Raw genomic sequence first — 27,317 nt, 5'->3', positions numbered from 1 at the left:
ACTCCAGCTGCCTGACACTCGCCAGAGCTCTTATTTTGTCTCACCTCGACTACTGTAATTCCCTTTACCTGGAAGCCACTAAGGCCACCACAAGCAAACTGCAAACCCTGCAGAACAATGCCCTCAGAGCAGCTCTGGGCATTTCCAGAAGAAAACACATTACAGGACTCGGTCAACAAAACAACTGGCTCTCCATCAGAGCTAGAATTCTTCCGAAAACTACATCACTTACTCACAAGTCGCTTAACAATGCAGCCCCAACTTACCTGATCAACAGATTCCACTGACAGTCCTCATTAAGACCCACCAGAACTGCATACAAAAACTGTCTATCTGTTTCCCACTACAAACGGGCCACCATAGGGGGCAACAGCTTTGCGGTAAAAGCTGCCAAGTTATGGAATTCCCTGCCTACAAACCTTAAGAGTAGACATGCCCTATCAGAACTTCCCTCCCTGGTAGTCTCCTGGCTGGAACTGGAGACCCACTAACACCATGAAGTGCCCAGCGCTACCCGCACAAACTGTAACCATGTGTGCCTTCCTGCTTACCTGTATATAACGAACTGCTGGCTTGTTGGCCCACTACTGTTTTGTACATAACATTGTTGTATTCTATTCTTGTATCATGCATTTTCTTTGTACTGCAACTAAGTTTTGAAAATTCTTCTAAAGGCTGCGCCCTGATACCCCCGGGTACGCTCGCGCATTATAAATAATAAAACAAACAAACAAACAAAGTTTGTACTAAGATCAGTAAATTCGTCATAAAAGCAGAAATTGCCAATGGTCTTTAGCTTTCTACTTCAACATTAGACGGTCAGAATTGTTGATTCTCCAATGGCTTCCTCGTACTCTCTTCACACCATTTTTTGTTACAGATTGTACTTCCTATATAATTTTTCATGAATTGAATAGGGTTTGCACATTAGTATATTTTAAAATTGATTAGCTTTGTTTTGCTACGCTAGTTCACACTAACCAGTGTGTGTACTGATGATGCCTGCGCGCACTGTGGAAGTACTTAAAAGTACTGTTGACTGGCGCTGGGTGCTGCGGGTCATCACTTGGAAGTGGATGGTGTTTGTGCAATTCAGGGCTCTCTACCTCTGTGTGAGCCTGGACCTGTCAGGAAGTCTTTATTAGTTGCACCAGCTGTCTGGACCTCACGAAACAAAGGTGTGTGTCTGAAACGCCTCCCCCGGCCTCTGTTCTGGCAACGCCCCCTGGCCTGAATAAAGCACGAGCATCCAGCGCACCCGCGCATGCACCGTGGAAGTACTTTGAAAGTACTGTTGACTGGCGCAGGTGCTGCAGGTCGTCACTTGGAAGTGGATGGTGTTTGTGCAATTCACAGCTATCTACCTCTGTGTGAGCCTGGACCTGTCAGGAAGTCTTAATTAGTTGCTCATGCGGCCTGGACCTCACGAAACGAAGGTGACTGTTTTGTTCTAGTTGAACCACACCCTTGAACTCACGAGAGGTGCGCAACGTTGTGCACATTGTGATTATCACGTTGTGCTTGGGGACTTTACACTTAGCTTCACGTTGTGTCTACCAAAAGCTGCATAGCCTCTTTGTTGGATAAAACACGCCCCTTATCTAGTCACTCACGAATGCTGCGAATAACCAACACAGGACGTATTGACTAAATTGTCTTTTTTCTCTTTTGAAGGTGTGTCTCTGAAACGCCTCCCCCGCCCACTGTTGTGGCAGCGCCCCCTGGCCTGAAAAAAGCACGAGCATCCAGCGCACCCGCCGTGGAAGTACTTTGAAAGTACTGTTGACTGTTCACGGAGCGCGGGGCGCTGGGTGCTCTCACGGTTCCAAACGCTGATTAATATCTGAAGTCACCCCAACCAGCTCTAGGTGAGGTTGGTATTCCACTTCGTACACAAAGTGTTAACTCGTTTATTACTTAAAGCAAAACTGGCTAATCGTGGCTTACAGGTCAGAGTGCCTCTTACATTGTCCAACTGGGCTCTCAGCCCTTAGAAGGGGCTCGGTACATCTTACGTATTGCGCGACCTCGCTTATCCAAACACCTACCAAATCCGGTGTTGCAGAGGCCGCGCTGCAGCCATGGTAGTTGCATGGTAAACCCATTAACGATGCATGTTTGATCTACTGCATTGTTCCAGTGTTTGTTTCAACCTTTGAAGTAATTTTCCATTCAACAAAGGTGTTTTGTTAAATGTGTAAATAACCTTGAAGGGAAATAGGGTGTCTTTTGGTGTAGTAGTGGTCGCCCCCCTTGCAAAACTGCGACTAAAAGTAAAAATTCTAAAAAAAAAAAAAACAGTTCCATCTAATCTTCAACTGTTGAGACGCTAAATATGGAACAATTACAGGGTAAACGAAGCATTCTATCCGCCCAGAACTCTGCTGTGACAAATTATATAATGCACAATCCCAGGCAGAATTAGCAACGCCACTCTTGTCCAAACAGCCAATGGCTCCAAAGGGGGGGGACACTGGCTCGCCTCATCCTCATCCAGGAAGAGTTTCTTAAGCATGAGAATGGACGAGCCATCTCTCACGGGGGAGGGCTCTAACGACCCACTGAACACCTTGCCCTCTGACAACTCAATTCTCGCCCCGGCAGTTCTCGCTGCCCTTGAAAAGCGGGTTCTCTTATCGGATGGTCCCTCTACCCCGGTTACCCTGCCTAGCTGTAAAAGAGCCGATGTCTACTTGTACTGCAAGGAAAGTGCGACGTTAGACATCTCTAATATCTCTTCTAGTTCAATAACGCTCAGTAACCCCTTGGCCATAATGGATCCGCCCAAAGTCGCCCTTTTCGGCCGAAACAGATCCAACTTCACTGGTGGTTGGTGCTGTCTCTTCTCCTACTTATAGGCCCCCTACTCACCCTTTGGGCTTTGATCTGTTGGATCCCTTAGAAGACTTGCAATCCTTAGAGGCCTTGTACCCAGTTTTAACACATCTTGAATCTACTTGATAAAGGACACGAATATACCCACTATGAACTTAGGGATTACAAGTCCTCAATGAATTAAATACTATTTTAACTCAACAAATTGGAAGGCTTTATTTTTGCGGATTCTATCCGCATTGAAGGGCTAAAACCCCTGACTGTCGGGCGATCACCTGTACCCACTGACAACTCGGCAAAGATGGAACTTGTGAATACAGGTACCCAAACTGAATCGAGTGATCAGGTATCTTGGTCAGCTATGTTGCCTCCAACTAAATTGAACACCTACTCATTTGCGCAATCCTTTGCCCAAACGGTTGCTGCTCCCTTGGTTCCCTCTCACCATCATATCCTCACTCATGCCCAGTTATGTCAAATGGTTAACACAAATACAGAGAAGATTGACCAAATACTTTTCTTTGTACAAAAGAATCCTATTGTGTGCCCATCTGAGCGTGAAGAGGTCCAAGAGGACTTAGTGGTCGATGAAATTTTCCATCCGGACAGTCCGTCTGCTCTTACCAACCTTTTTTACGGAGTTCAGGACCCAACCAACAGTCCCAGATGGCAAAGCCAAGGTAAAGATTGGCGATTCAGCTAGTGCTGGCCAATTCTTCACCTCTCGTAAAGAAAAGCGCCTCTTTCTTAGAGCACTAAAGAGGAAGGAGGATAGACATCCACCCCCTCCTGTGGCACAATTACCTAACTCAAAAACAAATTAAAAAAAAAATGATATTAAAAAAAACAAAAACTTAATCTACACGAGATGGCAGCACTGCACAGGAAGTCACAGTCCTCAGCCTCTGAACCAGGCTCTCCTTCACTTGCCTCCCCTAGTGCAACAAAAAAAGCTTGCCACCCTCTCTCCCAAAGTATTGGCACGGGCTTAACAATCACTAATCATAAAAAAAAGAATAATGTGAGAAATCTTAAAGAATTAAAAGGGCCCTCTTCCTGTGGACTTCCTGCGCACTACGACAAAAGACTGATTACCGCTCAAACTCAGTTATCAGCTTTTTTTAAGCCTATCGCAACTAAAGCAGTACAGGCAGGTAAAGTATCATAACAATCTTCTTGCATTTATGAACATACACATATTTCAAAGTTGAAGTCTAATGATCCAACAGGTTGTCCAAAACCCAACTCACCCTTGATTAGGGTCACAAACTTTGACCAATCTGATCATATAAATAAGCAGAATGCATCTCAAATGGAAGGCCAACTCGTTGAAAAGATATCATTGACTGTGTGGCTTCTTCTAAGCCCATAAACAAAATTAAAACATCTCTTCCTACCATATTTGGCTGGGAGTCCGATCCAGACGTTTATGGTAATAAACGTCTCAATTGGTCTGCCTTGTTGAAGATCTTTAGGCAAATTCCAGCACTTAGGACGCTCCATTCAGATGATATAGAATGGATTACTCTTCCCCAAATTCAAAACTACAGGATGGTATGTAAAGTGCAAACCACCATTATCTTTGATTTGATATGGCAACACAGGAGTGGACTGCAAACGATCGGCCTCTTGCCGATAACATTTGAAATCCTTGATGAGGCCATAGCCTTCAATGAAACACCGCTTAGACAACCCGATCCAATATTAACAACTGCGGTCGCCCCAAAAGACCAGGGCGGGATCCATCCGTAAGTAATAAGTCAATTGGTCTCCCTTTCAAATGCCAGCAAGGATTGGTCATAGTTATCCTCCTTGGCATCCACATTGAACCCCGCCATGGACAACATTCCCACTTAAGTCCCACACGATTTCCATTCTTTCATGGAATTCTTGTGGTTTTACAAATCTTTACTCTTGGTTCAATAAGAAGTTTGATGTCATAAATTGTGACATATTACTTTAAGAAACTATGGCAATGCATGATATCACACTGCCTGGTTTCTTAGTCCTTCAAAAACCGGCTGACCGTGGTCCAAGTGGACGCCCGCACTGCGGAATTGCTATCTGTATAAATACCAAATTGCACTTCACTACCCATGAAGTTTATGAATCCCAATTGTATGTAGCTGTTATCTTTTCAACCTCTCTCATTAGACTACCTTTTATGTGTATCTCTATATCATAATCCCAATCGTCTCAAAATTAATAGCGTTTTTGATCAACCAGATTCACTTTTAGACGAAGTACTCATTAAATATGCTGCCTGCCGGATAATTATCGCCAGCGACTTTAATGCAGAATATTGGAAGCACCCCTTTACCAACATAATCAATGAGCTACCGCTATCGTCACAAGGTAGGGGATTAATGTGGAACCGGCATTTTTAATGCTGGGATCTAATATTTCTCCCTAATCGAAATCCAGGCTCAGGTTATACCTGGAATAGGGGACAACTTAGATCTTGTATAGATCATTTTGCCATTTCTGCGAATTTACAAGAGTGTTGCACTGACACCCTGACCACAGATCTGGAATTTGGCGACCACATGATCATTTTGTTGTCCATATGCATCAATGCTACTGTATTAGCCCATGATTTGAATCAGGGATTCTTGGAAGATGACAGACCACACCTTTCAATAAGATGGAACAACCATCTATGTGATAGAATCAATGCTCACCTTGACAAATGGCTTGAGGGACTCCTCGACAGCCCTCGAAACCTTCAATCAATTGATAAAGATCCAACAAAGTATTTGCAGATGATAACGCTTACAATAGCTATGATCCAAAATGAATCAAACAACTCCAATGCTATAAACCAATCGAATGGCTGTCTAGAACTCCTTCGAGCGAAGCGAACTAAAAATGCAGAAATACGTAAATTACTAAAAAAAAAAAACAATTGTACACCAGATGAATATGACAAGCTGAAAAGAACGATTTGTACTACTTATCGCAATAAATGCAAAAACATCAAACGATATATACAAAATTCCGACAACCAAAAGATAATTAATTCTTTATGTCGAAATGATCTCAGATCAACATGGGCAATTTTGAGATCTGATACCGGTAAATTACATAAGAACCAGGTTTCCACGATCACTGCTGCAACATGGGCGACTTTTTATGAGAACAAATTTGCGGTTGCCCCATGCTTTTCCATCATTAATGCAATTGTACCAACTACTCCTAAATCGCCAATAACCCCATGGTCACTCCAAGATATTGAGTGTGCTATCAACGCACTCAACTACTCAAAGGCAGCCGGCCCAGATGGTATTCCCCCCTGTGTTCTGAAACGACAGCCAACACTTTGGGCTAAGTATTGAAACCCCAATTTGACAATGTGCTATCATCTCTAGTCATTCCATCTTCATGGTTGGGTTCCATCATTGTTCCCATTTACAAAAAAGGGGAAAGGAGTAATCCCACTAATTACAGGCCTATCGCATTGATAGATGCGGCTGCTAAAGTTTTTGCCATCTTAATTCTACGGGAACAATTATTTTTGAAAAACAACAATACCTTATCTTGCTTTCAGATTGGCTTCAGAGCACGGATGGGAACCTCTCAACGCTACATTAATGGCACATTTACTGGCAAAATCAAAGATTCCTGACACAGGGCCAATATATATGGCCTCAGTGGATTTAACCGCTGCCTTTGATTGTGTAGTGCGCGGCCTGCTTTGGCAAAAAATGCAGGAATGGGTATTCCTGATCATCTGACATATCTAATTGCCAAACTGCACACCAATACTGTGTACTTTATTAGAGTCAATTTAGCCGGAGCAACCACAAGGCCAATCTCGATTGCATTAGGGGTCAAACAGGGATGCAACTTGGCTGCCACCTTGTTCAACTTATATCTTTGCGGTATCAATGACATATGGTTGCAACAAATTAGTTATCCAGCTCGATTAGGCCACCTAAAAATCCAGTGGCTAGCATTCGCTGACGAAATAGTCATTTTTGATCGAACACCGTCAGGTATGTAAACAAAGCTATCACTGTTTGCTGAATACTGCTTATCCCATAATCTGCAGTTCAACGCAGGGAAATCGAACATCTTTCTGTTCAACAACTTAAAGAAACGGATCTGCCCAAAACTCTGGACTATTGGATCGATTTCTATTCCACAAACTTCCACAATCCGTTATTTGGGTTATTTGATATCAGACTCCAACGCAATATCAACTTGGAAGAACACCTTGAATCAAAAAGCAAAAACTCTCAACACAAATGCGTATGATCTTAGCTAAGTACGGTAAGTTTTAATTGCTTCCATTACATGAATTCTACATCTTGAAAGTCGAGGCAATTTTATTATACGCTTTTGATATGTGGTTGGCCAATATAGATCCCTTCTTGGATCAACTACAGGGTCGCATTTGGAAGGGCGTGTTGCATTTGGCTAATTCGCTCCCAAATGCGGTCCTAAGACAGGAATTAGGACTGATATCACTGTCTGCTCGTTTCAATTGGCGTCAACTGACAAACTTTGCAAAAATGTTATATCCACTCAAATATTCCTTATATGGAGATCTGGGGAGGATGATTAATGATCTTAATCCTCCCTGTATTGAAAAATATTATAGAAAAATGGAAGCTCTCTTGCATGAGATTTCATTAACTCCTTCCGATCTTGAATTTCTCCAAGCACATGTCAAGAATCGACTATTCACCAATGATTGGTGTAAAACTTTAACCGCTATGGATAAATATAAGTCTTACAAGGAAGCTGCAAAATTTACCACAGCTCCCTCTCCATGTAGGCAATATCTTCAGCAATTCCCTTGTCCTATAGCCAGAGATATGTACTTAAGGTTCAAACTTAACCAACTGCCAACCCTAGAGAGAACAAAAAACTGGGCAAAGTCCATTGAAACCGGGTTTGGAGACACTTGTAGATTCTGTAAAGTGATCAATTCACATGAAACACTCAAGCATTTGCCCATTTACTGTACCTATTTTGAAGCAAAACGTGAAACATTAAAAATCCAACATGCAAATGACTCTGTTGAATTTAGGGAATGGCTGTGGCTGGCATGTATGTGGGGCTCGACAACCAAAGCCATTTTAAGGCTTACGCGCTTTCTAACCCTATTGAATGAGGACTCCACAGCAACCCTTGTAAGCGATCTTGTCTAACCCAAAGGGAAACACCTGAAAAGCACTGACCCCGTATGTTCCATGGGCAGAATCGACCCCGTTGATCTATGGGCAAAACTACAACTTGCTGTAAAAAGAAAATTATGTCAAAATGGTAAGGATGACTAATATCATTAAATTAGCATTGTGAAACTTAAAATTGACAATGGACCTATATGTATGTAGTTACTTCTTGTAAATCAAAAATTGGAGGGGAATTGCCATTTTTATGTTATTTATATTTTATGTATTGTGACGAAATTCAACTGGTTTCAAGAGCTGTATTGTATAAGTGATAATTATTTTGAAGTTTTTAATTTAATCTTTACAGAAAACTGTGTGAAAATTGTAAAGGAAATGTGTAATGAAAAAGTATGTTTTAAAAGTTTGGTAATCAAACTATAAACAACGGTTTGAATACAAATTTTTTAAAAAAAAGGTGCCTGATTATTAGTAAAAGCAAGAACAATTAATTAAATAATCTAGGGGCAGAGCTGGTATTGGCAGTACTGCTACTGTTTGTATCTTTATTCCCACAGCATGTCTATTAATGGCATAGTGTGCATATTGTAACAATAAACAAAAGGTAATCCAACAAAACAAAAACGGGGCATCTTGGATTCCTTGGACCAGTAGTCCGGCGCTGGGGGTGGACAGTTTGCAACCATGGTACCGCCGTAGCCTCTGGGCCATCCACGTAAAGGGACCAATTCAATCAGGTAGGGGGAGGGTAACATCAAGGACGCCACTTATGGACATAAGTCCAACTGAATACATAATGTAAAAAAAAAGAATAAGCATTCTAGTGTTCATGTGGGCTTGTCGTCTGACGGGTAGAGCAGTGTCAGAAGAACGACAGTCCATGCCTCTAAATTTTCAGTGGACGCGCGCATTCAAGCGCTCAGAGGTATGCCATGCAGCGCTCTCTGCCGCACTCAACCTCGCAAGGTCTTTGTACCAAAGAGAATACTGCAGTCCCCCTTTCGTCTTCCAGGACAACGCTATATGTCGTTTAGCCAATACACATGCCAGGTCCATCAGTCTAACCACTTGCCTGTGTTTCCCCGGTCTGGGGTATGTCCCCAGCACACACTCTGCCGGATCCCAGCAGTACTGTGTGATTCCAGCCTTAACAAATACTGACTTTATCAGATGCCAGGAAGTCTGCACCTGCGTACATACCAGAACATATTGATAATATCGGCATCCTCCATATTACACCACAGGCAAACCGATGGCTCAGTATCGTTAAAGCTAGCTACTTGATTGGGTGGGGTGGGGGTCATATCTTGTGCCCTCCGACCCATGCCCATCCTAGCTTATTGTTATAGGTGTCAAACAACTAGACTTGCTCTGAGGTTGTCTCTTAACACACCCTGCACGCTACAATTTAGATTATGCATTGGAGGTCCTGCTGCATGTCAATAGCAGTGCTCCTTCACACATACTTTATCTTGCAAATGAGGGGTTGGTGAGCTGAACAAGGCAGCATAACATGGCATGGTACCACTTTTTGTGTTAGTTGAACAATTTTCGTGTTGGGGTGAGAAGTTCACTGTGAATTGTCAAGAGGTGGTTTGGGCAAATTAGGGCACAGCTGGGGGTAACTGAAATAGCCAAAGGTAAATAATGGCAATTGTCTTAAAATGTCCTGCTAATGTAAAGTGTATGCATAATTGAATTCCTTCTTGATGAATAGCTTCATCAAGTTTGTGTCACTTTTATGTACTAAAAGCACATTCATATAAATTACAAATAAAACCTCTCAATTAAAAAGATTAGCAACATCCTGGGAACAGATAGTTTAAGACACACAAAGCAGCAAATCTCCAACCATTTGATTTTGGGGTTAACATGCATTTGCATATTAAGCCACATGATAAAACTTTTAACTGCAAGGGCGACATTTGTCCAGCCTCGCTTATCAAGGAGGCGGCCAATGTACTTGCCCCCTTCATCACATCCTTCATTAATGCTTCATTTGATTCAAGTACCATACCCAATAATCTGAAAGATGCCTAGGTACTCCCGCTATTAAAAAAAAAAAAAACTCTCTAGACTCCAACAACCCGTCAAACTACAGACCTATTACAACGGTCCCATTCTTGCTAAAAATTCTGGACCGAGCAGCCTATCTTCAGATACAACATTACTTGGAATCTAACAATCTGCTAGGACTGAGACAATCAGGATTTAGACCAAGACATGGGACAGAGACGGCACTCATTGACTTGAAATCACAAATTCAGATTCTAAAAGACAAGGGTAAATCTGCCTTACTCCTACTACTTGACTTATCATCGGCATTTGACTTGGTGAACCATAAACTTTTATGCAAACACCTTTCATCTGCTGTGCACTTCTCTGACCAAGCAAACGCAGGATTGAATTCTTCCTTAGTAACAGATCAATGAGCGTCTTTGCACCCTCAGAATCAGCCTTACCGACGCCAGTGAGTTGCGGGGTTCCACAAGGATCTTGTGTTGCCCCAACTCTCTACAATGTGTTTACCAAGCCTCTCTTTGATATAATAGATTATGTGGGTGTCACGTACACCAATTATGCGGATGATACCAAGGTACTCATCCCAATCACCAGTGATCACATTGTAGACAGTAAGATCCTCAACGTCATCTACAGCACTATACAAACATGGATGGCAAAGCACATGCTATGTCTTAACGACGAAAAGACCAAACTGCTCCTCCTTCGCTCAACAACCAAATTGAACAAATTAGGTACATTATTCACCTCATTTAATATTGACAGCAATATTATTAAAGTAGCCAATGATGTGAAAACCTTAGGAATCTATATTGACTCCACTCTCACTTTAACGAGACAAACTAATGCCTTAGCATCCTCCACGGCTTATACTTGCAAGCTTATTATGGCCTGCCGCCCTTACCTGACGACAACTAATTGCATTTCAGTAGCAAGAGCATTAATCTTATCGAAGCTTGATTATTGCAATGCGCTTTACCTGGGCACATCTCAACAAAACCTCAACAAAATGCAAGTTATGCAAAATAACACCATTAGATCGGCATGCAATGTTCCTAGGAAACAGCACATAGACCATAAAATGGCTCAATATCAAGCAAAGAATAGACCTGAAGTCACCCTCACTCACCCACAAGTGCCTTTACAACCAGCCGCCTACCTACTTGTCTAACACTATCTCACGTCATACATCGACACGACCTACTAGAACTGCTCAGTCACATTGTGTTTCCATCCCACGCTTTAACCAACAACGTGCAGGTGGGGTCAGGGTCAGTTTCCTAGTCCTTGCTGCAAAGAAATGGAATGCACTCCCCATCTCGATAAGAGAGGAGCCATCCTTCTCCCTATTCTGGAAAATCTTGAGACTCTTATTTCTTTTGTATATTTCTCTAGGCCTACTATTTGGCGCTGAAGACCTTTGGGAGTGTGGTCCATCAAGGCCATGTCATCTGCGTATAATATGTAATTCATAGGGCTACCCCCTAGAGAGGGTGGAAAAATCAGAAGCTGTAGCAATGTCAGAAATGAACAAATTAAACAAAAGGGGTGCAAGGACACAACCTTGCTTTAGGCCGCGCATACTCTGAATGGGGGCAGAAAGAAGACCCTGTCTGTTCAGTCTTACCCGAACAGAGGTGTTGGTATGTAAGCAATGATCATACTTAACAAGAGAGCAAGCAGGGCATCCCCAGACCTAAACTGGTCCAACAGCTTGTTCCTGTCAATACTATCGAAAGCCATGGAGAAGTCAATAAATGTGATTTATAGTGGCTTAGACCTCTCCATGACCTCCTTTTTGAACAAACCAAGGAACCCAGTCGTAGTTTGAAGCGCCCAATGGTTATATTCCTAGTGTACAGTTGGATGACCTGCACAAGATAGGCTTATTCATTCCCAGACCAATCTCTTGAACTTTCTTTTTCAAAGTTGTGTTTTCACTAATGTGGTGATCTTGACTGCTAATTTAGGGTTACATTGTTGAGCAAGATCAACTAGCCAAGTGTCAAATCAAAAGGATCTTTTGTTAGTGTTATATAACTTTCGTAAGGTGCAACATGCCCAAAGACCTTGGTGTGCAGCAAGACAGATGATTCAGAGCCACGAGGACATCAATGGGAAAGGAGGTATCGAATTAGAATTAAAAAAAACATTTTAAGAGAAGAAGTAGTATTTCGTAACAAAGTCGAAGAGATGTGGTTAGTAAGTTACACAGGCGAGGAGCAATGGTGTCAAAACTGGTACCACCAAAGCGAGTCAGATTATATCTAGGTAGCTTGAGTCTGTACAAAGTGCTAGAACGAAGTGAGCGGGAAATGCAGGACTGCTTGATCCTATCCTTGAGATAAACTGGTGCTTTATCAGTGAGGCACTTGTGGGTGAGGGGCAGGACCTTATAGTTAATACAATGTTTAATGGGAAGCCAGTGAGGGGATATACATGCCTCAGTGACGTGATTCCTTCTAGAGAGGCCACACACAACTCCAACTGCATTATTTTGGGCAACTTGGAGTATGTCCAAGTTGGACTTTGAAGTACCTGCCAACAGGCTGTTACCATAGTCCAGTTTAGAATTGACCGGGGCGACAGCACAGTCAGCAGTGTTGGATTCAGACAAAAAAGGTTTAATTTGCCTAATAAGTCACGTAGTATAGGCCTTTACCTGGCTAGCAGGTTTTCTCATATTTAATAAGGAATCGCAATAAACGCCCAGGGTCTTGACCCAGGGACTGGTTTTGATGGAGGGTCCAGATATGTCAAAAGTGGCATATCTGGGATTCAGCTTCAAAAGCAGCTGAGTGGTACCTACGAGCATGAGCTTGGTTTTCTTCCCATTAAGTGCAAGGGAATTATTAATCACCCATTCTTCTATTTTAGAATAGATAAATGGGATTTCTTTTATTTTTTTTTCAAGGTCTGTCTAATAGTCACCAGCTAATTTAATCAATACTGGAGTATCATCGGCATAATTTGCATGATCTATGCCGAGACTATCAAGGAGTTGGAAAAAGGACGAGTATTCAAATTGAAGAGAGTAGGGGAGAGACAAGCTCCCTGCGGGACACTGCATGTAAGAAGTTCATAGGGGCATTTGAAACCACTGGAGGCAACACTGCCAGATCTAGGGCCCAAAAAGGAGGCCAGCCAGGGCAGAACGCTACTGGAGCAGTTTGCAAGGACCCCCAGCCTCTCAAGCAGCAACGAGTGCTCCACAAGATCAAACGCTGCAGAGAGATCCAGGAGTATCAGCAAAGCGACCTGACCCGAGTCTACAGTGTGGGCTAGGTTAGCCATCAGGTCTTACAAGGCTGTCTCTGTGACATGATATATGGCATGTCATTTACAACGCGCCTATACACAAGTGTTTCAAGGCACGACAAGGCATGGGAGGGGAACAGAGGGAAGACAGACAACAATCTTACTAGGCCAGGTGACATTGAGATCGCGCAAGTGCAGGGGATGGGGGGGAGGGGAAAAGTGCAAAGGGGAGGGGGGAAGTGCAGTACATAGGATGAACAGTAAATACATAAAAACAATAAATAAGTGCGGCCAGCTGGTGGCAGGTGAAGGGTAAATGCAGACATCAGGTGTCAAGTAGGGGGCTGTAGGGATACACAAACAGACCCAGAGTGCAAGGGTTGCCAGGGGGCCAGTGCAGGTGTGCAACTGGTGGGGAGGGGACCTGGGCCCGAGAACAGAGGGTAGCCAGGTGACCAGTGCAGTTTCAGCCAGGAGTTCAGCAGGGGAGAGGAGTAGAGAAAGCATAAGCAAAGAGGAAGGTCTTGAGGTGCTTCCGGAACCAGAAATGTCCTCAATTTTCAGAGCGGTAGGAAGGCTGTTCCAGAAGGAGGCCCCAGCCAAAGAAAGAGCTCTACCACCAACTTGTTGCTTGGAGAAGCGATTGACCCTGATGAAGTTGGAGGAGGAAGAGCTCGAGAAGGAAGATATTTAGGAAGAGAGAGCTGAAGGTATTGAGGCCCCAGGCCGCAGAAGGCTTTGTGGACAATGCAGAGGGTTTTGGACTTAATCCTCGCAGCCACTGGGAGTCAGTGCAGAGATTTCAGTCCTGGAGAGATACGATCACTGGGCTTAAGGCCAAGGACAAGTCTCGCAGTCCTGTTCTGGATGAGTTGCAGATGGCGGAAAGTAGAGGCAGGCAGATTTAGAAAGAGGCTGTTGCAGTAGTCCAGCCTAGAGGGAACCAGAGCTCTGGAGACGGTGAGCTTCTGGGGGAAGGAGAGCAAAGGAAGAATACCTCTGAGGATGTTCAGCTGGTAGTGTGGCTTCTTGGAGACGTCAGATATGTGAGGAGAGAAGGAGTGTGTGGAGTCGAAGATGACCCTGAGGTTTTTAGCCTCAAAGGTGGGAGCAGGAAGAGGGCCAAGAAAGGCTGGCCAGAGAGTGACAAAGGAGGGATTGGGTGGGCAGATGAGGAGAATCTTAGTCTTACTGTCATTAAGGCAGAGATCATTGGCAGCACACCACGCCTGGATAGGAGACAGTCGGATATGAGAGAGGGAGAAGAGGTGAGCATGAGCTGAACATGAGCTGAGCATCAACCGCATAGCACTGAAAGTTGGGGCAGAGAGCGGCAATGCCGGGGGCAAGAAGTGCCAGGTATTGGTTGAACAGCAAGGGACAGAGGTTAAACCCCTGAAGGGCCAGATTGAAGGTAACCAAATAGGAGATTGTCTTCATTGTATTGTTGAATTAGAGAATATGCAACCCTGTCCGGAATCTTTAACAAAAAAAGTCACATTAGTAATCGGGTGATAGTTGCCTACAGAAACTGGATCAAGTGTAGACTTTTTAATCACGGGAGATCCAAAAAAATTTCAGGGAGACAGGAGCAATAGAGGTGGCGAAAGAGGAGTTAAACAATCGCGTAACAAAGGGAACCAGGCAGTCAAACAATTCTTTGATTTTAGAGGGAGGACAAATATCATTGGGACAAGAGGATGGCTTAAGATGTGAGACAATCTTGGAAAGATCAGCGTTTGTTGTCTCCTTAAAGTTAAAAACGGGAGTAATAGAAGCTGAAGACTGGGTATAGGAGACAGCACTGGATTTGATACTAATAGAAATGGAGGGGGTAGAACACATCGCAATCTTGTCGCAATGAGAATTTAGTTTATTACTAAGGCCCTCTTGAATGTCCAGGCACCATTGGTTACTCTTAACAGTGGCAGGGAAGAGATTGTCCTTCCCTTCTAACTGCCTAAGGATGGTAAAAAGTTCTATTTGAGAGGATTTAGCTGTTTTAATACGATCTTGATAATACTCCCGTTTAGCAGCAAAAATGGCAGTTTTCTAGTCAGCCGCCACCTTGCAGTACAGAGCAAGATTGTTGGCTGTGGTCTTTTTCCGGTATGCCTGTTCCTTTTGTCTCTTCAATGTTCTGAGACCTAGAATCTCCTCAGAGAACCAGGATTTGTCCATGGTTTCAGTTTTAACAAGCTTAGCAGAAGGGTGCCGGGGGGGGGGGGGAATTTTGTTCACAATGGAGGTGATCTCATTATATTGATCAGTAAGGGTAGCTGTGCTTTCGGAGTGTGATGGATTAGCTAGCATAGGTTGGTCTAGTTCACACAAAGCAACAGGCGTGATCTCACGGAAATTCTTTACGGTCATTTCAACTCATGTATTCAGGAACGTCCAGATAGAAGGAAATAAAACTATGATCAGACCAGGGCCAAGTCAAGATTTCAAGGTTTTTCAAGGCTAAGCGAGGGGAAAGTACCCAATCCAAAATATGTCCATCTTTATGCGTAGGGGTCTTTACTAGTTGTCGGAGACCAAGGGCCTTTAAAGATTGAACAAGATTAGCGGCTTCATGATCATCAGAGTGCTAGGCCCAGAAATTGAAATCACCCAGAACAATAACATAAGACGTAGTCTTAAGATCGCTGAGCAACATAAGCTGTTCTTCGAACAGCGGCATATCTTTGGGAGGACGGTAGCTGGTAAGGTTACAAATAGTAGTGTTAAAATCGATAGTCATTTTAATAACAGTATGTTGACATTCATCAATAGGCAAAGAAGTGCGTTTATAGGAAGTCAGTGTTTCTAACAATAACCACCATGCCTCCACACCGGTCAGACTCCCGATCTGTACGAAAGAGCTGGTAATCAGTTTTGGGGGTAGAGGCAACAGCAAAGTGATTAGTAGCATCAGAGAGCCAAGTCTCTGTAAGACACAGTACCTCAAGTCCTTGGGTAAGTATGAGATCGGAGACCTCATCAGCATGTTTTTACCAATGAACGATTATTCAGGAGCCCAACATGCAGGCATGAGGAAATAACATCATCCTCCCCAGCACTAAGGGTAAGACGGTTGTTCATAGCAGTGCTATTTCTAGTTTCAGGTCGAACAGGAGGCTCAGAAATATCAGAAATAAAAAGGTCTCTGACATAGACGTTACTAGGAATTTTAATGGAATCAGCCCATTTGATCACAGGAGTAACGAGAGGTGAAACTTGTAAAGGCAGAGGAGATGAAAATGCCCTAATAGTTTGTGCGACCCCTAAGGCACAAGCAGAAGGAATATAAATGGGATGATTAGTCGTATACTCCAATGGTACATTTTGAAGCAAGAAGCTCTTACCTACATTACTTCTAGCATGATCTGAAGACGCAGGCGCAGACATGATGTCAGTAACCTCTCTGTAAACATGTGACAGAAGCAGAAGTGCAGACCTGACACTTATTGCACAGACCAACCTCGTCACGCGTCTGGTATTGGAACATAGATGCTTGAGAACTATAGCAGAGATGGGAAATGTAGTTCCGATTAGCCTAGTACGATCAACACAAGTAGTAAAGTTAAACATTCTAAAAACTTAAAAGCAGAAAAACTAAAGGCTAATTAGTAAAATTCTTTAAACCTAACACGATCAACACGAGAAAGGAAAGTTAATAGTAAAACAACTTCAACAAATGCAGATTTAATAAAGGCACAAGGAACACAATGCACCAACACTCATCAAACGTAGGAGAGGAGAGGCAGGGCTATATTCACCGGCACAGACCGGCCTAACTCGCACGCAGGCGCTCACGCACCTAGTTGCGGAAAATAGATGCCTGCGAACTACAGCAGATATGGGAAATGTAGTTCTGATTAGCCTAGCATGATCAACACGAGTAGTAAAGTTAAAAATTCTAAAAACTTCAGGAAGAGCAGAAAAAATAAAGGCTAATTAGTAAAATTCTGTTAAGAATAACATGATCAACTCGAGTAGGAAAGTTAATAGTAAAACAACTTCAATAAAAGCAGATTGGAACATAGAGTAGGGGTTTGTAGAAATTGTCACATAAATGGAAACTGCACAGAGTAATGGAGAAATACAAAACATGCCCTTTCGGGTGAAAAAATCTGTCCAATATTTGGTAATGCCCTAGCAAGAGGAGGGAGCAAAAGAGGATGTGGACAGGAGATGGGGAGAGCAGGTGATTGGTATCCCAACTGATAGCCCATTTCCAAGAGCCAATGCCAGGAAACACATGGAGCTGGGAAGCTTGAGATCCAACAAGAATGGGATATAGAGACGTGTCAACAGTGCAAGGTGCAGTAGTGCAAAAGGCAATTGAAAAGTGGAGAGAGTAAGGGATGATATACCATGCCCGAAGACTAATGAAGCGGCCTAGATCTGGGTGCCACACAAGTAAGCTGTAGACATTGTGAGGAATGTAACGCAAAGAAGGATATCCACATACAAGCCTTTTTTTGAAGGGGAGGAATTGCATTCCTCCATAGTAGACTTTGAAAGTGTGTGTCTGGTGGGTGGGAAAAAGTTATTCCCTTCATTGACAAGTGAAAGTGTAAAACCTGTGACCTTGCATGAGACTCAGGATCTGAGGATTATACAAGAGGACTAATCAATGCATTAAAAACACAGCTAGCACAGGAGGCCAAAGAACAAAAATTCTGATGAGCCAAGAAATGACTACAAACAATAGAATTCCTCCACTACGAATGTACCCATCGTAGGTAAAGGCTGTAATTTCGCCTCCTTGTTCCCTGTCATGGGTGACTTAATGGAAGAAAACATTTTGCCCAGCAACGTTTTCCCTGTTGTGGTGTGGAGATGAGGTTCCAGCATAGCATCAGAGCTTCCCTTGGTCTGGTTGCCAATGGAAGGATGGTCTGTGCCTTTTGCGTGCTGCGGTCCTTGTCACCTGGATTGTTGGCTGGTTCAGTTGAAACAATGCCTTGCTGGGGATTTTAGTTCAAATGATTTGCAGTTTAATTATGAATCCCTTCTATGTCCCATCCCCTACATATTCCTATATAGTTGTGGTTGTCATCCCCAAAAAGGGGATGAGACCGGAAGCATGGCATAAAGCAGCATCCTTGGATACAAAACGCATGTTGTTGCCGGCAAGCATGTGAATGCATCCATGTACGTACCTCCCTCATGCATGCTCCCGTCCCCAATTACCTATTCTTTCCTCCCGTCTGACAGGGACGGAACATGGGCAAGCGACTGTGCAATTTAACTGCTCACTTAAAAAATATAATACTTTATACCTCTTTTTTGTGGACTCTTGTGAGGCAGGTATGGTATCAAGAGAGACAAAGACTCAAAAGTAACAGTTCGAAAACCTTTATTTGGTTTAACAACTAACTGGCTCTAACTCTAAAGGGGTTGTTCCCTCAACTGATGTGTCTAAGGGCCGTTGATGTCTGTAAGTCCAAAACCAAAGTCTATGTGTCTAAACGTATGCTTGCCCTCACTCTTAGAAAAATGTGATCTGGTGTTTTCTTAAAGAAAAAATGGTGGCTGAAAAAAAGGAAACGTAAACCCAAGACTGGTTTCAGGTAGCCTTATCAGTAGGTGTGGTACTGCCAATTTCAAAACTAGTTGATCTCAAAAGGGTTGCCTTTGGAACCTTCCACGTAGGGATCTTGCAGCAAGTCAATAAAAAGGTCCCAATGTCTCTGGGTCTCTTGGGGATCCCTTCCCCAAATCTAGGCATCTCCGTGTGAGTTGTGTCCTCCCTCAGGCTCTCATTGGATATGGATGTTTCTGGGAATTTGAGGTTTAAAGTAGTGAGCTTCCCCGTCCTCCACATAGTCCTGGAAGGGGTCCCAGATAGCGAGGAATTTCAGATATTTCCCTGTTTTTAGGGCACAGATTTTTTCCATTGCCATGATTCCCCAGACTTTGACCCACCACCAGGGCGCTGTGGGACCATCTTTAGTCTTCCATCGTTGTGCCAATGTCATTCTCGCTGCCGTCAATAGGTGTGTTATTAAGGCAGCCTTGTTTCCAGATGCGGCGTAACTTCCCTCTGACACTGCTCCCAGTAAGATGATTTTTGGTGGCATTGGCAACTCCGTTCCTGTTTTGTCTTTGATGAACCCCAAGATTTCTTTACAGCATGTTATCACCTTTGGACACGTCCACCACATGTGGTACAGATCACCCCTCCTCTACGCCTCTACGTTGTCTCCAACATTCCAGAGGGTATTTGGCGTTTATTTTGTGAAGGCGCTAGGGGGACATATACCACCTGTAGCAGAGCTTGTATGCCGATTCCTTGATTGCTGTAGATTTAGACAATTTATGCGCTCTTGACCATATTGGCCCCATTCTTCTTCCGTATTCGCTTCCCCCCATGTCCTTCTCCCAGTTCTCCTTATATGGAGGTTGTCTGCTGCTTGTGCCTTGTCCAGTAGTCTATATAGTCTAGTTATCCCCTTCGTAGTTGCCCCCTCCTGCATTGTTAGCTCCAGGCTGGATGGGGTCTTTACTCCTGCCTTTTTCACTGATGGGTGGGAGATCCAGTGTCGGAGTTGCATATATTTATATCTTTGATTTTCCCCTATTCCGAATTTCTTTTTACAGTCTACAAAGATAGGGGCTCCCTCGTGGTACATATCCCTTAAGGACCGTGTTTCAGCTCCCCTCTATCCTTTACAGAATTGCCGACGGAGGCCTTGTGCAAAGTCTGCGTTATGTGCGAAGGGGGACAATGGAACTACTCCCTGCTGCAGTTTCTTCCCCCCGGATTGCTAGATCCCAGCTGTGCAGTACTTACTGCTTCAGTGGCCTCCAGCAGTCCCCCCCCCCCCCTCCCTCGCCCACCTGCATTCTTACCCATCTCCCGCCCTGAGTGGTCTATAGGTCATACTTATAAACCACACTCCACTCTTCACGCAGAAGCGGATGTGCTTAACCTCCAATACCCATCTCTCTGCAGAGGTGTCGGGCTCCTCTTCCTGGGCAGTTCTGTCCCTACATTGTCAGCCTGTTGGAGTATAGCTCGCCCCCCTTTTATCTTGAGCTCCTCTTTTTGCAGTGGTATGCAACGTATGGGACTCCATACGTTTTGTACTGTGGCTGCCATAATCCCTCTTCATTGACTGCTGGCATGGTTTGATGGGAGTTGTTGTCCAAAGCATCTGGAGCCCCAGGGTTGCAGACCTCTTTCTTAGTGATGGATTCCTCTCCCCGCAGGGCATTACTCACAGACAGCCTTCACTCTGCTATGTGCCTTTTGCATGTTCGAGTAGTGGACAGGTCTTCCTCTGACAAGTTGCCAAAGAAAAAACTGCTTCAGTGCTCCAGGGAAAGAGTCTGGTAACAACAAAGGATGAGACTTCAGCAGAGCCACGACCTAGTGTTGTTTCGGTTCACACTCAGGTGGACACTCCTTCTGCCTCATTTGAACTGCACTTGGCCTCTTCTGGCTACGAGGAACGGTCCTTTTGGAGTCCTGGGAGGACTGATTTTCAACCCCGATTGGACTGGTCTGCACTTATGGGTATGAGGTTTCGCTCCACCACTATTCAGTTGTATAGAGTCTTCCGGAACCAACATCTGTTTGGAATGCTCATCGGCTCAGCCCTATTGTGGACCTACCCCACTACGGAAGGAATCACATTAAAATGTAAGCACTTTTTTGACAGCATGGCCTATGCAGGCCTTATAAGAAATTGTGAAAGTCATGGCTCTGGCTCTACCTCGGGCTCCTCAATCCTCTCAACGGGCTCTACTGCTGCATATCTACTTCCACGGTTACATCCTCGACCACAAGAGCCTCTTCTGTACCAGGAGGGCCCACTCCATAACATTTACCTGCTGGCACCGACCCTACAATTGATTCATCAAATCCCAGGGAATATATCCGGGAAGAGAGAAACAACCGCATCGATGATGTGATGAGTTTTACAGTTAAGACTAATGATCCTGTCTCGATGGAGAACAGTGTTTTGCCAGAAGGTCTAGCCAGAAAACTAGAAAAATTAGGATTGCCTTACCTCACATTATAATGGAAGCAAAGAAAATCAGGGAGGCACTGCATTCCCTTCTCCCCATCAGTAAGATCGATGCTGTCACATGTGACTATGACGGAACACTGTTTGTTTATTTATTTTGTATGGCACACCAAACCCGAAGGTGACTGGGCGCAAGCAGTACAAGGAGGCTTTGGGCTTAGGATACATAAATTGCAGTCATAGTATTACAGGTACAAAGTTGAAGATATTTACACATATTACCGGTATGCATTAGAGATATATACATTTGCGATTACAATTATGATTACAATTACAATACAAGAGTAATATAGGAAATAATTACGTTTGGATCTTGTTTAGGATGTACTTGTTAGCTCCCAAGTAGAGGGCATTGCAAGAATCCGATCTTTAGAGTACGAGGGCGTTAGCTAGGGTGATACAGCTGGATGAGGATAGGTAAGGTCTGCAGGCCCTGATTAATTTGCAGGTATATGCTAATGTGGATGCTAAGGAGTTAACTTGTTTGCTCATGGTTCGTGTGGAGTCAAGGTAGAATCCAAGAGTTTTTTTACTTTCTTTACAACCTTGATGGAGTTACCATCAATGTTGAAAGTGGAGTAGTCATTGAGTTTTTTGAGGTTGGCCTTGGTTCCTAGTATTAGAAGTTCAGTCTTGTTGTCGTTCAGGCAGAGGCCATGGGTGGCCATCCATGCCTGAATGAGGAGGTACATTTTGTTCACAAGAGCCATGTCAGTGATGTAATTACCCAAAAGGGGTATGAGGATCTGGGTCTCATCATCGTAATTAGTGTAGGTGACACCCAGATTGTCCAATTTGTCGAACAACGGCTTTGTGAAGATGTTGTACATGGTGCGCAAGACGCAAGAGCCTTGTGGAACACTGCACGTTACGGGGATAGGGTCTGCTGAGTCTGAGGTGGAGAAAACTTGCATGGTTCTGTTGTTGAGGAATGATTGTGCCCATGCTATTGCGTCCTTGGAGAAGTGAGCCGCCGAGGTGAGGTGTTTACAAAGTACTTTGTGGTCCACCAAGTCAATGGCAGCTGACAAGTCAAGGAGAAGCATGGCGGTTTTCCCTTTTATCTGGGAGTTCCTCAATTTGTGTTTTTAAGTCAATCAGTGCAGTTTCTGTGCCATGTTGTGGCCTGAAACCTGATTGGCGGATGCCGAAGAGATGATTTATTTCCAGATATTGTTTTATCTGAAGGTACGCTACTCTGTCAAGTATCTTCCGAAGGAAAGGCACCGTCGTAATGGGCCTGTAGTTCGTTGGAATGGCTGGGTCTAATGTTTATTTTTTTTTAATAACAGTAGGACCCAGGATTCTTTTAGATTGCTTGGGACCGTATCAGTTGAGAATGATGCATTGATGAGTTTGGAGATAAATGGTGACAGGTCTCTGGCTGCGTCTTTGATTAATTGTGCTGGGCAGTTGTCACCCTGGTATCTGGATGGTTTCAGGGAGGAGATGATTTTCTCCACCTCAAGGATAGAGATTTTTGAAAATTGTATCTGGTTTGTTAGTTGGTATTTTAGGAGTCAGAGTGTGAGCATCCTGTTTGGCAAGAGAGGATTTCTTATTGGGGGTCAGAATGTGATTGTCCTGTTTGGCAAGAGAGTATTTCTTATTGGCAATTTTTCCTTGAAGGAGTACAATTTTATTGGCTAACGCGTTCTGTATGTATGTACTGAGGACACGTGCAGATGTTTAACCACCTTTTATTTTTCCATGGTCTGGATGACCGGTTGGAGCAATGCCCATTTCGTAAAGGAACAAAACGCTCAAGAGGTAGCTCCTAAAGCCGTCGGTGAATTGCCTACACTGAAAGCACCTGATGGCCTGAATCCATTCCCTATGTTTACCCGGTTTCCTGACCATCCTCCCCTAGACAGTGTCTTTCACTGCACTCTGTCTCATGGATATTTGGGTGCCCCAGCACACGTCTTTATCTTGGTCATTGTGTTTGCTGAGTAACTTCCTCATCACGTCGTCCGTGGTACAAAGTGGTGGCCTGGAAGTGCTTCCCAGGCAAGCCCTGTATTATAGCACTCTTACCCTAAGAGTTATTCTTTATGCCTTTGGAAAGGAATGTTGGCCTACTTCTGCTCTTAAAAAGTTGCCAGCTCTTTTGGTGGGCTGGTTATCTGTACCCCTGCACCCAATTTCCACCATTGCGCTCTCCCAATGAATCCGCATTTTGAGTAGCGAAGGAAGGTCTGAAGGAAATCTGCACATACAAGATGGGCGCCTGCGCAGTGGTGGACTGGCCTACAGGGAACCCTGGATATTTCCTGGTGGGCCTCTGCACCATGGCCACTATTTAGAATTTGTCATATTGATGCATGCAGCACACACAATTGAGATGCTATTTTCCCTTGCCCAGTGTAATATGAGGCCACGTTGGGAAAAACACGGGGCCTCTAGATTCACAATACACTCCTGCATCTCACATCCCCTTGCTGATGCCATTAGAAAAAAACTTGCCCTCCAGCCGCCCTCCCTCATTTTGTCTCCCCCATCCACTCAAGAAAGAAAAGCAATATTTGACATCCTGCTTTCTTCCTCACCTCCCTTCTATTTGAGTTTCCCCAATAACCTCCCAGTGAAGGAAAATGTAGTTGGCCCTCAACTCTCTCCCCTTCACCCCTCCCTATCCACCATGCCAGCAACGCTCCCTCGCAGTGCAGGAGTGAGCCTGACCTGTTAAGAGGGCAGATTTCCACATGCCAGAGCAGTTCTCTTCCTTTGATACTTACTGCAAGAGCCATTGCTCACGGAATCAGTCAAATCTGTGGCTTAGGCATCGTTCGGGAGCTGCTGATTTGTGTGGCGAGGCAATGGGAGTAAACGCTTTATCACAATGCTGCGACATTACAGCAGTTGACCTTGAATTCCATAAACCTTTGCCAGGATGTCACAGTAGTTGGATGTCGCTTTTTGAAATAAGGTAGTTATAATGGCTCTTATGGAAGCCAAATGGCATAGCTCTCCTTTCAGATTTGCTTTCGATCCACATCTAAGAGTGAAACAAGTCAATAAGACTCTGCGCAATCGCTATTCTTGAACGGTTTCCTGTTAATAAATAGAATTCACGACGGGCTAACATTATTTATTACATGTATATAGAGGACATACCCTGAGACATTGAGGCGCTATTACAGGTACAAGTAAAAGTCGATTTATGTCATACAATCACGTGAGTCATGTAATAGGTGCATTTACAAAATTGTAACATGGTTGCATTACATAGAGGACAATGTCTTTAATGATAACGTACAGTATGGTTGTGTTGTGGGGTTATTCATCTGGGGTTGCTGTTTAGGTGAAGAGCTGAGTTTTAAGAGCTGTACGAAAAATCCAATAGGATTTCACAGCCCTCAAGGAGGGAGGGAGGTTATTGCATAGTTTTGCTGCAAGTTAGGGGAAACTTGAGCCTCCGTCTTTGCATCTCTTTACTTTGGGGATGAGTCGATCAGTGCAGGGTGCCCTCGTAGGTCTTGTGGAGTGAACTTTAGTGATTCTTTGGGTGAGGTAGGGGCGCACTGAATTGGAGAGGCACGTGTGGGCAATCAAGAGTGTTTTAAAGGTGATCCGCTTACGGATGGGGAGCCATTGCGCTTCTTTCCTGCCATTGGAGATGTGTTCTTTTTTCAGGATATTAAGGGCTGCTCGCAGGATGTTGTTTGGTATGACTTGGAGTGTTTGTTTGTTTCCTGAGGAGGTACCTGTGAATAAGGCATTGCAGTAATCGATCTTGGAGCCAATGAGAGCACAGGCAATGGTAAGGCAGTTATTTTTGGAGAGGACGCGTTGCAGTATTGAGGACCTTGGTGGTTATAAGCTGCTGAGAAGGCAATGGCGTTTACTTGTCTGGTCATGGTGAGAGAGGCGTCAAGATAGACTCCTAGATAGATCTCGCATTACGTCTAGATAAGCGCAGGGGGCAGATTTCAGGTTTCGATGTGGTCTGTTATTTCAGCAACTTGCCCATTAATGTTTAGTTTTTTTTGTTGCCAGAACCAGACATTTGTCGAATATTCAATAAATATCTTCTATGGTGCTTCTGTCTCCTTTCTGCACCCCTTAGCTTGTCTCTTTGCAACCAGCATATTCACCATAACCTTTAAAACAAAAGTAGGGCTTTCTGAGTGCTCCCCGCACATTTCCTCAACAGTTCGAGGCGGTATTGCACCTTAAATCACTTTTCTAGCATGTGTGGTGAAATCACTTGGCCACCCCTACATATCCATGAACGAGGGAGAGTTCTGTCTCTGCTGTGCCTCATAACACGCTAATAACAAACATTCCTGTAGGAAACGAGAATTGATGGTTCTTCTAATCAAAGAAGATATGCAATTTTTTATCTTGATACATTATTCATTAACAGTCAGCAAAAGACACTGTTCTATATAACATTGTTTATTTATACTTGCATAGTTGCAAATATAGTCTTAGCATTATTTACTTTACTGTTAAGCACCTATTCACAACAAAGTTTTGTGACTAACACTTTAGTCAACTCCAGAGTAATATTTCATTCATTTCAATGCAAAATATCTCCTTTAATGTTCATTTAGATCCGCCTTTCAGTTCAGATGGGTTTTAAAAGGCGCCATTAAAAGTGATCTGATACGAGAACTGTACAATTAGTGAGATGGGGGAGCAGGTGGTTGCATTGCTATTCTTTTCCTTTTAGACATTCTAACCAACGATTGCCTTTATCTAGTATTGTGTTTAATAGTTATTGTGAGCTAGTTAATCTGTAGTTCCCATTTCTAAAGCAACTGGAAAACATATTTTGCAACTGATCTAAGCATTCGGCTATGATGCTTTGCTTTCTCAATGAGAGGAACCTTTGGGAAATCTCTCCTGTGTTTTGCCACTTCCTCCCTCATTGGATTTGGAGCTTGAACAGGGAGATGTAAACATGTAGGATCACCACAAACTCCTTTGACCAACATCTTGAGGGTAGTTGTTTTACCCCTTCTTTGTGACCGAGAAACTGCAAGTATAGAAAATGGCACTGGCCATGGAGGCTTTATAGGAACTGGTATCCTGATAGTGGCAATGTAGCACAAGCGGCTCAGGAACGAGGTTCATTCCTGCCACTGAATGTATTCGAGGGACACTGAGCTTGGTGGTGACAAACCCTCGAAAAGCCTCTAATATACATGTTCCAAACTCTCAATTTAATTTAAAGGGAGAATCCTTGTGACAGTGATGCTAACAATAAATGATGCATGGATTTTAAAATGTGTGTGGAAAAAATACTGCTTGGGGGTGCTTTTTTCGTAGCTAGGCCAATACTTTGTGGTCAAAGGGGTTATGGAAAGATCTAAACCAGTCTCTGTCCGTACAGGGAAGTACGAACCCGTTCTTTGTCATGCTTTGAACTTGTTTACATCACTGCAGACATGATTTATACCACAGTCTCGTGCGTCATAACATGTGATTGGTCCGCATTGTTTGTCTATTCTTGTATCTGACAATGTCATGAAACAATGGTTTATTTGAAAGTCTCTTACTGCAGTGTCTGTTTCCTGTATTTCAAGGGTCCTAAAGGTGAAGCGGTCGGCTCGATCACTCAGCCATTACCGAGCAGTTATTTGATCATCCGAGCGGCATCTGAATCAGATGGTAAACAGAGAATATTGTTTGCATTTCCTTTCAAGAGCCTTTGTGAAATGGAGGTTTCAGCATTGCTTCATAACATTTGTATTTGAGATGGTGATATTGCATTAGTTTGTGTGCCAGCGCTTCCATTACAAATATCTGTTCTAACCAGCTCAACAGGACATATCCTTTGTGCTGTTAACTCGTGTTAGTACAGATCTTTGTACTATACGTTAGATCTTTGTACTGTACGTTCTGTTCCTCCCTTCTTTTTATTGCACATTTGAAAACAAATATTCCCACATCAGGCTTTGCTTGTCCAACCCAAAACATGCTTAACAGTGCCTCATTGTTAGACTGGACACATGAACATGTAGTATGCAATGTGTTTTAGCCAAGACCTCTTGCCTACAAGGGAAACATTGTCCTGATGTTATCTTCAGAT

At 43.6% G+C, this 27,317-nt stretch overlaps 1 protein-coding gene across 5 annotated transcripts in view; it reads left to right on the top strand.

The window, feature by feature from the left end:
• The window catches only part of OSBPL8 (oxysterol binding protein like 8), a 2,810,514-nt gene that overhangs the window by 1,674,726 nt on the left and 1,108,471 nt on the right, over nucleotides 1-27,317 (top strand). For all 5 annotated transcript variants that reach the window (XM_069629380.1, XM_069629377.1, XM_069629378.1 and 2 more), the window contains one exon: nucleotides 26,812-26,896. In XM_069629380.1, the coding sequence (XP_069485481.1) occupies nucleotides 26,812-26,896 (85 nt within the window). The remainder of the gene's footprint in view (nucleotides 1-26,811; nucleotides 26,897-27,317) is intronic.

This window comes from Ambystoma mexicanum, chromosome 12 (genome assembly GCF_040938575.1).
Source record: "Ambystoma mexicanum isolate Mex_15411 chromosome 12, UKY_AmexF1_1, whole genome shotgun sequence".
Lineage (NCBI taxonomy): Eukaryota > Metazoa > Chordata > Amphibia > Caudata > Ambystomatidae > Ambystoma > Ambystoma mexicanum.
Note: the sequence above shows the minus strand (reverse complement) of the source record. Positions and strands in the feature narration are given on the sequence as shown.